The 11440-nt window shown below is 43.7% G+C and overlaps 1 protein-coding gene across 1 annotated transcript in view; it reads left to right on the top strand.

Annotated features, from left to right (window-relative positions):
- The window catches only part of septin12 (septin 12), a 70790-nt gene extending 60159 nt beyond the window's left edge, over positions 1-10631 (top strand). Inside the window, exons 6-11 of the mRNA XM_023397286.2 lie at positions 1130-1267; positions 1356-1473; positions 3145-3240; positions 4382-4478; positions 5102-5153; positions 6364-10631. Coding sequence (XP_023253054.1) covers positions 1130-1267; positions 1356-1473; positions 3145-3240; positions 4382-4478; positions 5102-5153; positions 6364-6529 — 667 coding nt within the window. The 3' untranslated portion in view covers positions 6530-10631. The remainder of the gene's footprint in view (positions 1-1129; positions 1268-1355; positions 1474-3144; positions 3241-4381; positions 4479-5101; positions 5154-6363) is intronic.
- The last annotated feature ends 809 nt before the right edge of the window (positions 10632-11440 follow it).

The raw sequence follows: 11440 nt of genomic DNA, 5'->3' as shown, positions 1-11440 counted from the left end.
ACGAGAGAGGACAGATGAGAGGAGACGAGAGAGGACAGATGAGAGGAGACGAGAGAGGACAGATGAGAGGAGATGAGAGAGGACAGATGAGAGGAAACGAGAGAGGACAGATGAGAGGAGATGAGAGAGGATAGATGAGAGGAAACGAGAGGACAGATGAGAGGAGATGAGAGAGGATAGATGAGAGGAAACGAGAGGACAGATGAGAGGAGACGAGAGAGGACAGATGAGAGGAGGAGATGGTGATCTCCAGAACTGGATAATATCATTGTGAATAACTGTATAACTAAATAACTGTACGACCATCTGCACTGTCTTCTCTGGATGTTAAGGATGATTGTCCTGCTCTGTCCTCTGTGTCCTCATGGATGTAAACATCTCAAACACCTACCGTCTTACTGCTCTGTATGGTGATCACTATATGAAAGTGAAATATCCTTTTATTGGTGTCAGTGGAAACAAAGAGATTGACCAGGATCTGGATTGGAATTTAAATGTCGGAGCAAAGTTGAAGAGATTGATTTAGAACCTAGGTTTAGTGATTTTCTATATTCTTCTTAATGTCAGCAAATTCTACGAAAAGACTGAGAGCAACTATTCATGTCTCGTATTGACAGGTTCGTGTATCTAGATCCTCTGAGCCACAGCGCTCCATTGGAAACACATCAGTGTACTTCCTTCATGACCCTGAAAACACAACTCTATCTAAGAAGCAATATATTCCCATGCTCAGCTTAAATATTGGCCCAAGTTCACATTTTCTCCTCAAGGAAATGTGATTGTGCTCTCTAAAAGTGAAAAACCTCATCAGCTCGATGGTTAACCCCGTTCTCCTGACCGTGGTTTCATTCCTGGTTTCGATCCCTCTTCAAACGGTTTCCCTCTGAGAGTTGTGAAGTCTTTGTTGGTGAGCGCTGCGGTCTCATGAACAGAAGCTTCAGAGTTCAGTCCCCACGTAGCTGTAGCTGCCGCTGTGGCCGCCGCTGTGGCCGCCGCTGTGGCCGCCGCTGTGGCCGCCGCTGTGGCCGCCGCTGTAGCTCCACTTGGTTTGGTCTTTTCATGGGATCTGACAATAAGAAAGGATAACCTCTCCTCTCCTCTCCTCTCCTCTCCTCTCCTCTCTCCTCAGCTGGGAGCCCATAGTGAAGTACGTCAATGAGCAGTATGAGAAGTACCTGAGGGAGGAGCTGCACGTGAACCGTAAGAGGAGAATACCTGACAGCAGAGTCCACTGCTGCATCTACTTCCTCCCTGCCACAGGACACAGGTCAGGGAGCAGCGTAACACTCTGCTGTGCTCTACAGTCTCAGTCAAGTATTTCATGAAGGCTGACCGGGGACCTGTCTGTTTTCCAGGTTACGTCCCATCGACGTGGAGTTCATGAAGAGGCTGGGGAAGATCGTGAGCATCGTACCCGTCATCGCCAAAGCCGACACATTGACCATCGAGGAGAGACAGGAGTTCAAGGAGAGGGTGAGGGAACACACACACACACACACACACACACACACACAAGACTGAAGATTGTTTTCTCTCAGTTTCTGATGTTCTAACTGTGGAACATGAACAAAATAAATCTGACACCATGCAATTGTTCCGCCCTCATGTTGACCTTCATGTAGAGCAGCCTTTCTGGAAGCATCAAACCACCAGTGGTCCTCAAGTGACCCCTGGTGGTCCGCCAGGAAACTTGTTCAAACATCATGTTTTAAACGAAGTGTTTCTCAAACTGTCTGAGTGACCACAAAGCCTATAGTAGTGAGAAGTGTTAATGAGTTGTCTTCAATATTAAATCAACTCACATGTAAATTCAAACATTATTTGAATTGGCTGTTTTAACAGTGCTGTTGGACTTCACTGTAACCAGTTTACCGTTTATATTATATGAAGTACATCAACAACGATCAGCGTGACGTTTGAAAGGAGAAGTGGATGAAGCTAACAGTTAGCCTGCCCTGGGATTGATGCTAAATGTCACCAGTTATCATCCTGTTAACTATCAAACACTGACAACAGACAAGATCATGGACCGGTGGGTTGAGACCGGATCAATTAAAAGAAAAATCAAATGAAACCTCCGACATCTCACCTCACCACGACTGAGAGTCGTAGTGCGTTTGATGACATCCCGCCGCAGATCGTGCACGTGTGACAGTTTTGACTCTATATAAATTGCACCACATGTTGTCGTGCAGTGTGTGAGGCGCAGGGGTTGTTCATAATTAAAACGCTGATCAAAAGGCCAAGTGGCCCGACAGCCGAGTAGTTAGGGCACTTGCCACATGGGCCGTACACTTTGCAGCATGCCGTTCTCTACTACTGTCTATCCCCGCATATCCTGTCTGTTCCCACCGTCCTAGCAAACTAACCTGTCCCAGGTGGCTATGCTAATACTACTGAAGTAGTAGTCCTGTTGCTTTTGGGGATGTTGGAGGAGATAGGTGGTGCGTGAGTTTTTATTTTAGTGGTTAAGTGGTCCAAAGAGCAAAAGGGCAGAGTGAAGGATGAGTATCATCTGGAGGATGTGGCGATTTATAAAATTCCCTCTCAACCAATCACATCACAGGTCTCATCACTCTGAAACAGCTGAGCCAATCACAAGATCTCTCATGTCATAAATGGTCACATCATATTTTAAAATGTGAAAACACCTTAATGCGTTTGAAGAAAAACACATGAAATGCTACTGTTGCTATAAAAGCTGTGTCCACGAGTGTCCTGCTGCCTTCAGGTGCTGCAGGGATTTAATGAAGAAAGGATCAGAAATGTTTCATGGCAGATACTGTCAGTCATGTTCGTTTATTTAAGTTCTTGCTTTAAACGCATCACACATTCTTTTTTGAAACACATTCACTGGCTGGAGTGAGTTAAATGACGCTGCACATTTGCTCAAAGAATTTGACAGAATAATGAGGTTGGCAGCAGATTGATGCTGCTCCAGTTTTTCCACCGAAACACCAACATCTCTTTTTGTGCTGCTTCATCTGATGACCCTCCCTCCTGGCGTCCCCTCTGCTCCGCCTGTGCACCAGCACCGATACCAAACTGTCGGAGCACCGTGACTGGAAAACAGGGCCCGTAGCTGTCAGTGTAAACCGGACCTGACCCCGTCTGACCTGTGTTTAACCTTTGACCTTTTGACAGATAAGACAAGACTTGGCAGCCAATGGGATTCATGTTTACCCCCAGAAAGAGTTCGACGAGGATCCGGAGGAGCACGTACTCAACGAGAGGATCAGGGTAATGTCTGCAAGTGACGGCTGACGGTCTGGTTTCAATATATTAATTTTAGTTTATATTGTGCTCATGTTGTAACGCCAGCCTGCTGAGTCCACCGCATGGACATATATACATAGATGCCGCATTGGCCGCTGGATCCTACGTCAACGTCGGCGCCATATTGGACTGGGTAAGACTGGTCTGTAAGCAAATATTAATAAACAGAGGAGCTGCAGCTTTTCTGGATAAAAAGCACAGAAAAAAGGAAATGTTTATATTTCTCAATCGATTTCAATGAGTGGTTTTACATTCGAGGGTTTATGATCTACGTGGAGTATAAATAAAAGTTCCAGTGGTCTCCAGTTACTTAGAATGGAGATAGTTTAGTCTGTAATCACTGTTTTCCATAAGGAGGAGTGTGTATCAATGTATTTACTCAATTAAACTACTATTTATATTACATTAACTATTTATTTTTACTACTCAAATATTATGCTGCTGCTATAATGTTGTAATATATTCACGTTACACCTCGTAGTATTTAGGATATTAATAATAATAATACGATATACTGCTGTATGAGACTGTTATATAATACTACATCTCACTTTATATTATGACACTGTACATTATGTTTACTTTTTTTAATGACAGTGAATTATTTTCCACCATGTCAGTAATTCAGTTCATGTAAACCTACCACTGATACACACTCCTCCTGATGGAAAGCAGTGATTACAGCCTAAACTATCACCATTCTGAGAAATATAAATATTATAGACCTTTTTATCCAGAAAAACCGCAGCTCCTCTGTTTATCCCTATTTGTTTACAGGGCAGTCTCACCCCGGTCCAATATGGCGGCGGCATTGACGCATCGCAGCAACGGGCTGAAGCGAACATCTATGTATATACAGTATGTCTTTGGTCCACTGTACTTGGTGGCAACAGGATACACACAATGCAAAGGGGGAGGTGGGGGTCTGAGTGGGAGGTGGGGCTCAAGGTGGCTGATAATTCCTGTTCTAACAGCCGAATAAAGAAACTGTTCGTTATGATATGCAGCTGTTATGTGAGCTAGTTGTCTTGACTGTGCAGAGACTGGAGACACTGTAAATGTCTCATCTTCATATAAACCTGACTGAGACTCACTGTGTGTTCAGGAGAGCATTCCCTTCGCTGTGGTGGGGACCGACAAGGAGCACCAGGTGAATGGAAACAAGGTGCTGGGCCGTAAAACAAAGTGGGGAATCATTGAAGGTAAGACCTCGGTGTTACTTCATACTCTCCTGGTTAACATTGTGTGTGTATGTGTGTATTCTGTTACTATGTCTGCGTCCATAGTGGTGTTTCCATGTGGATGTAGCAGAGAGCTCCGTCCTCAGTGAAACACCTGAACCACATGAAAACAGTCAAGTCTCAACAACAACAACAACAAAATTAAAATAGTAATAAGTGAGTGATAAAGTAACATCATATGTCGCCCGAGTGTTGAACTTTTCTCATTGGCAGTTGCTCTTTCAAAATGATTTGGCGTGAACAGTTTCTATGACATCACCAGGAGGCTCAGAGTCTCCTCTCTTCTGATTGGCTGACTGACCTGTTGTTGCAAGAGCTCCAGTCCGAAGCCTGAGAGAGGAGATGTAAAACTGCACTGAGATGGTTTTTGGTTCTTAAAACCACAAATATATCTTCTTATGGATCAACACTTCAAATAAAACACAGAAGAGGAAAACATGTTGAAACATGTTGATACAAACTCACTACAAACAAAGAGAAATCGCTGTGACTCTGATATTAAATACAACACACAGACTCTCTGAATGCTCTGTATGTCAGTATCATCATTGTAATGACCAATGAATCTGTTTTTCTCTCCACAGTTGAAAACGTGGCACACTGTGAGTTTGCCAACCTGAGAGATCTGCTCATCAGGTGAGTGTCACTGCGCTTCATTCTTCATACAGGTGGTGGGATATGAGTCGTGTGTGAGGACTAAGATGAGGGTCATGTGACAGGCAGCAGGTGGTCACATGACCCAAGCTCAGGCTACTTTATGGCTGCCAGACTAACTATACACCTCATACTGTAAAGAGCTGATCAGTGCAGAGGTGGCTCTGAAGTGCACCCACTGTAATGACTCTTGTCTTGCATGTCATTGTGTTCCCACTAGAATCTCTCTAAAACACACACACACACACACACACACACACACACACACAGGAGACAACCACTCCCGGACACACCTAAAGTGTGAGAGTTGGATCCAAGGTTTGGGCTTCTCTCTCACGCCTAAGAGAGAGAGAGAGAGAAGCAACCAAGTGCAGCATTGTTAATGGAGAGACTCACTGTACGACTGCGGTATTAAAAACACTTTTTACACCGGATCATTAGTTATTTTCTTGTCTGAGCTGGGCTCTACCTCCCTCGGGGCTAACTGGAGATGACGACTGTTTATCAGGGTGTCTTGCGGAGTGTTCTGCAGGGGTGTGGTCCCCGTTGGGCTCCAGCATGGTTGTGTCTTGTTTCCATCACTGTTGTGTATGATTTTCCTGGACAGAATCCAGCCGTAGTTGAGCTGTGCAGGGTGTCCAGTGTGGGGACATCAGGATTGCATTAAACCTCAGTCCTTGTTGTTTGTGCAGGATGCGTTCAGGGACAGTACTGAGTATAGGCTGTTGTAGTTAGGCAGGAGTAATGGAGTAAAACAAATGTGAAGCGTAACAGTACAGTTCAGGTGCTGTTAAGGTGCACAGGTGAAATGCTGTTGTTCTGTCAGACGTGTATGAGACGGACGTCTGAAATGTCTCCCGTGTGAATCATCAGATGAAGCGTGTTTTATTCAAGTTGTAATAAATCTTTTGTGTTAATACTTTCTTTCAAAATGACCTTTTGACAAAAAGTGTTAAAGAAAAAAATTTATGCATTTTTGGCCCCTAACAGCAAAGGACTTACTAATAAAAACAAAACTAAACAAACAAAACTACTTTAAAAACTTTAAAACTAAACTGAAATTGAAAACAAAAAGTCAAAATGAAATAAGAATAAAAAACGAATGAATGAACTCTGATGAAGTGTGTACGGGGGTGATTCAGAGGAAAATGAATATGAAGTGGTGAATGTTTGTGTTTGTGTGTTTACTCAGGTCTCACCTGCAGGACCTGAAAGACGTGACACACAACATCCACTACGAGACCTACCGCGTACGACGGCTCAACGAGAGCAACATGGACTTCAGTGAACTGGGACTGACCCCCTGGCCCCTGGAGAACGGGACTGCTGACAAATGTGAATCAGAGAGCCACCTCTGATCTGTCCATCGTCCAATCAGAGCGAGCTATTTTTACCACATCAAACATGAGGTGGAGAAATGATTTTGTTTTTTTTTTTGTTTTTTTGTTTTTCATTATGGGACCAACTAGTCGATCGTTTTTAACTGTCTGAGTTTTACACAGGAAGTGCAGCAAATATGAATATATTTTTGAATGTGTGCTGGTATGTGTTTTCTGGAAGGATGGTGACATGTAGTGCAGGGGAGGGGGGGGGGCGGGGAGCAGGCAGCACAACATAAACATCAGTGGTGTCAAAAGTATGTGGACAGCCCAGACCCTATCACCTGAGGCCGCTGCGGCTGCAGGTTAATACTCATGTTCACCGCCACATGGGGTGGAGTATCTGTGTGTCCGCATACTTCACACAGGTGTTAACAAACGTCTGGCAGCATTTCCTGATGAGGTCACGTGGGTTTAACAACAGCCAAAGCAGTTAGCCACCTGAAGCAGGTGAACGGAGCTCCTCCCGCCGCTGTGTCCACTGCTGCCCTGTTCATTCAGACTGTTTGACCCTGTGAGAGCCGAGTCGTCTCACCCGCTGTGGGCGATGTGCAGGTTGGATTTAAGTTGCTTTTTAATGAGAAAGTGGAGTTAATGGCAAAAGATGTAACTGTAGGGAAGGTAAACTAAACGATTAGAATCTAGGAGGACACTGATGCTGTTTTTTGGCCCACATATGTTTTTGTTAAGCTTGTAGTCCACAGTGAAAGTGCCAAAATAACAGAGACATGATGCAAGTGATTATCCTCTAACTCCTGTAAAGAGTAGCTGTATTAAAACCAGTATAGTAACCAGGTTACTGTAAATCCATGCAGCAGATCAGTAACCAGGTTTCAGGCTCAGTGATCTGAACTTCTTTAGACCTCTGCAGGACACTTTGTGTTAGTTTCAGATTTAACATAGTGTTAAACTTTCCACATCTATGAGCACACGAGGGTCCACGTGACCTAACTGTCCTCATAAGAGGATGTAGGAGAGGCTCTGTGCGGACGTCTGCCACAAGGACTTCCAGCTGCTCATACTACGCTCCGCCAATCAGACTAGAAAGACGTGTAATAACAACAGCTTGTCCACTATGATTGAGGCCTGAGTGAGACTTTGGACTAAATATGAAGACACATCAGTCAGTGTCGTGTTTCAAAAGGTCAGAAAACCTGAGAGAGATGATAGGTGCTCTCCAGGAGAAATCAGGTTTCTCTGATCCCCGTGATCCAGTCTGTCAAACACGCTGACGCCAGAGCTTTGCGTCAAGAGTCAGAGGTCGATCGGCCCCTGTGCCCTGAGCACCCACTACCAGCACCACAGGCACGTCCTACGCTGAGTGTCTTACTGTCACACATGACACATCCACAGACACCGAGCAGCCATGAGGGCAAGCCTAACACTGACATTTGCCCCCCCCCCACCCCACCCCCCTTCCATTATTTTAACTCCCGATGTGTTTAAATGGAGCTCATCTCACAATCAAACGCTCTCTCTCTGAGCGTCATGCATGTTGCTTGCCTGACGTGGAGTGTTGTAGCTGTGACCACACCCAGCTGTGCACTGTGAAGAGCTGGGGCCAGATTCATAAATGATGCGGACACCATTTCCCACTCATAAAATAAATTGGTCTTCATAAACGCAGAATGTGTCGCCTCACACGTTCCTATGACCGTGTGAGCACATAACCAACTTCACGGAGCTGGCAGTCATTATCAGTACAAGTTTTTGCCGTTTCCACAGTAATAACAATTTTACAATTCATAAACAGAAATAATTGTTTGTGCTCAATGTTTCCTTCAGCGTTGTTTAATGTCCTTATTATTTATTGTGAGTCATCCTGTAGCTGTTTGATACTATATGAATATTTACTGATCACAGTGTTGGAGCCTCATTAAGACTCTCTGGTCCCAATAGATGAAGTTCAGAGTCAAACAGGACTTTACATTAGAGTGATTGTACTAAAGTAAACTGGTGCAGGTTTTTACCTCCCATCTGTAAGAGCCTCAGATTCACCATCGTCTTTCTTCTCTGTCTGATCACTTGTGGTGGAGACAGTGTTTTTATACAAACTGATGGATTAAGGGAGAGTTTTCATCCATTTATGGCTAATTGTGAGAGTGGAAATGAGGCTCGTGCACATGCGCCCAATGTGTCAGTGAGTGAGACTGATGAAGTTGAATCATGTTTAGATCACGGCTTTTTAATTCTGATGAGGAGAATGTGCATGAATATTTTCTGGTTTTGTGCGTGCACATGGTTTTAGTCATGAATCTACGCAGAGTTTTATGCATCTGGCCCCTGGAGTGTTGAGGCTCGGGACAGAGAACTGCAGCTGCTGCGAGATGGCAGCAGAGGATGTGTGGAGGATAAAAGAGACCCTGCATTTTCACATTTATCCACATCAGTGTGAGTGTGTTAGACTGTATTACCCAGCACTCACGGTTTTCACTTCAGTATGTTCTGTAATGGTTGGACTCGTGTTTTATCATGTGCACAGGCTACATGTTTTCTGCCTGCCGTCATTAGTTAATTCATTTCTTCAGTTACGTTTGTTATTCAAATATTCCAAAGATATTTTTTTATCCAAGAAAAAGCTGTGTGTTCTACATCTTCCATTCCCAGTGGTTCCCAGTTCTGTACTGGTGACTGAGCAGCTGGAGCTGGATTCAAGTCTGACTGTCTGTGCCTTGGTCTTGCTTCATGATAGATATTTTAGACACCTCTCAGTATATAAAGTGTAATGTGGAGTCCAGTTTCCTCAGTACTCAACCCTCCAGCTGCAGACCAGAACTGAACCATGGAACATGTGCTACCAAGCTATAAGAAAACAACATCATTACAGACAGTTTGTGCAGTAATCATCAGTATTTAAGGTAATCAGCTACTTGATCTGCATGTGGTCTGTGAAGTTCTGATACCCAACCCAAAACCTGGTTCTCCCAGCCACGTTGTTGTGTCAAGCTTTGACTGTGGGTCAGATTCAAATTTGGTTTATTTCAGATGCAATTTATAGAGAAATTTCTCTCTTTATGTCAGTCATCTGTTTTCAAACAACAAATATAGCTTCAGGTCGGGTTTGGGTCTGGTTCAGTCCGGTCCAGGAGTGCCGGAGACTTTCTCCATCTCGAGATGATGTTTCTGCTGTAGTTTATCTTAATGACTCACTGCTCTTACATGTGTGTGCTTTGTCTGTTTGCAGTTTTATGACTCATCTTTATGTATGTTAGAGATGTGCAGTAGAAGCACAGGTCTCACTGATAAGGCCTGACTGTGCGACGGTGAACTGAAGCAGCTTAATGGAATTCAGCCGTCATTCATTGTATTATTTACATCTCTGCTGTTTCTCCTGTGACATGAGAAAAGACGACAACAAGTTCTCATGTGGCAGGGTTTGAATTTTACAACAGTTAGATTGTTAATGATTAGATGATGAAGCATGCTCAGCTGACAGCTAAAGAAGTATAAGTAAGTTAAAGGTACCCTATGGAGTTCAGTATTACTCACCAAATCTCTGTTTGAATCCTTGAGGTCCAGTAAAAGTGTAAAGTACTTCCTCATGAAGCATTTTTTAAAGTTCCATCCTGAAGTCTTCTTCTTCTCTGCCTTTGTTGGCACAATGCTGCATGTCTCAGTGCGTTACCTGCGCTGTCAGCTGCATGTCAGAAAACTCCACAGGGAACCTTTAACTACACATGAGCATGGTCACAGTTAGCATCGTTGCTACATTTTGTGTAACTAAAGAACAGAGGATGAGTCGCTGTCTGTTTTGTAGAGGTTTAACTACCTGTCATCCAAACTGTCAGTTTCCCTCTGCAGTCACCTGTCATCACCTGCGGTCACCTGTCGTCCACAGTGACTCCAAACCTTCCACAGTCACGTTGGCTCAGATCATGTACTGCATGTCAGACATTAGTGTTCCTGACCTCTGACCTCTCTGCTCCTCTCTGTATCCTGACCCCCCTGTCACCCTCCCACCCCTGTGTTTTATACATATACTAACAGTTCTGTATGATTATTGTCTTGATGTTTTTTATTAGTATTAATGATACACATGTTAACACTGTTGATTTATAAATAAATACTTGTCACTTTCTCAGTCCAGTGTAAAGTCGTTGTATTGAACCTGATGGTTTTGGTCACCCTGTGACCTTTCTTCCACTTCACCACTGCTAAGCACCAACTAGAAAAAGGGCGTCTATTCTGCGGCCCCGCACCGCCAGGGGCCTCAGAAGAGCCATGGTTCACTGCGTGTTATCACAATAAAGTTGTTCTTATACTAAAACTTTATACAACAAATGTTGCTGGCTGTCACTCCTCTGTCATCCAGGGTTTGGTTATTTGATTTACTGCACATTTATTTAGATTTTCAAAGTTATATTCAACAATATCACAAAGGATGCTCCTGCATTATTACAGCTAACTAACATAACACACAAAAAAACTTGGGTCTGTAGGAGTAGTGAGTTGGTCTCTGTCTGCCTACATTCCCCATAATGCAGAATTTCATTAGATCCTCCCTGCCTACCAGATCAACATTTAATGAGACTTTACAATGGCACTGGCAAGACTTAAGGTCTTTCTTTGTCCTGGCTTTAAAAGTCTGTTTCTCTTGCTGTGACAAGTAAGAATGTTTGCTATGAAAAATGTCGAGAGAGAGAGAGAGAGAGAGAGATGCAAGCTGTAAGTGTTTACTGTCTCAGTGTGACCAGACGTCTGTGTGTGCCTGTTATTCAGGGTGCACAGGAGAGCATGCAGCTCCTGTACATGGGAGAAGTCTCCTTCAAGCTCTCTGGATAAAAAGGTTGAAATAAAAATAAAGAAAATAGTGAAAAGAATAGGTTAACTAAATCAGTAAATATAATGAGACTCAAACCCCAACCTCATAGATGAAAATCTTATGTGATC

The sequence above is a fragment of the Seriola lalandi genome, unplaced genomic scaffold, assembly GCF_002814215.2.
Source record: "Seriola lalandi dorsalis isolate HSWRI2012SDOR001 ecotype SW California unplaced genomic scaffold, Sedor1 jcf7180002055008, whole genome shotgun sequence".
NCBI classification, from domain to species: Eukaryota; Metazoa; Chordata; class Actinopteri; order Carangiformes; family Carangidae; genus Seriola; species Seriola lalandi.
This window is presented reverse-complemented; position numbering and strand designations above follow the sequence as displayed.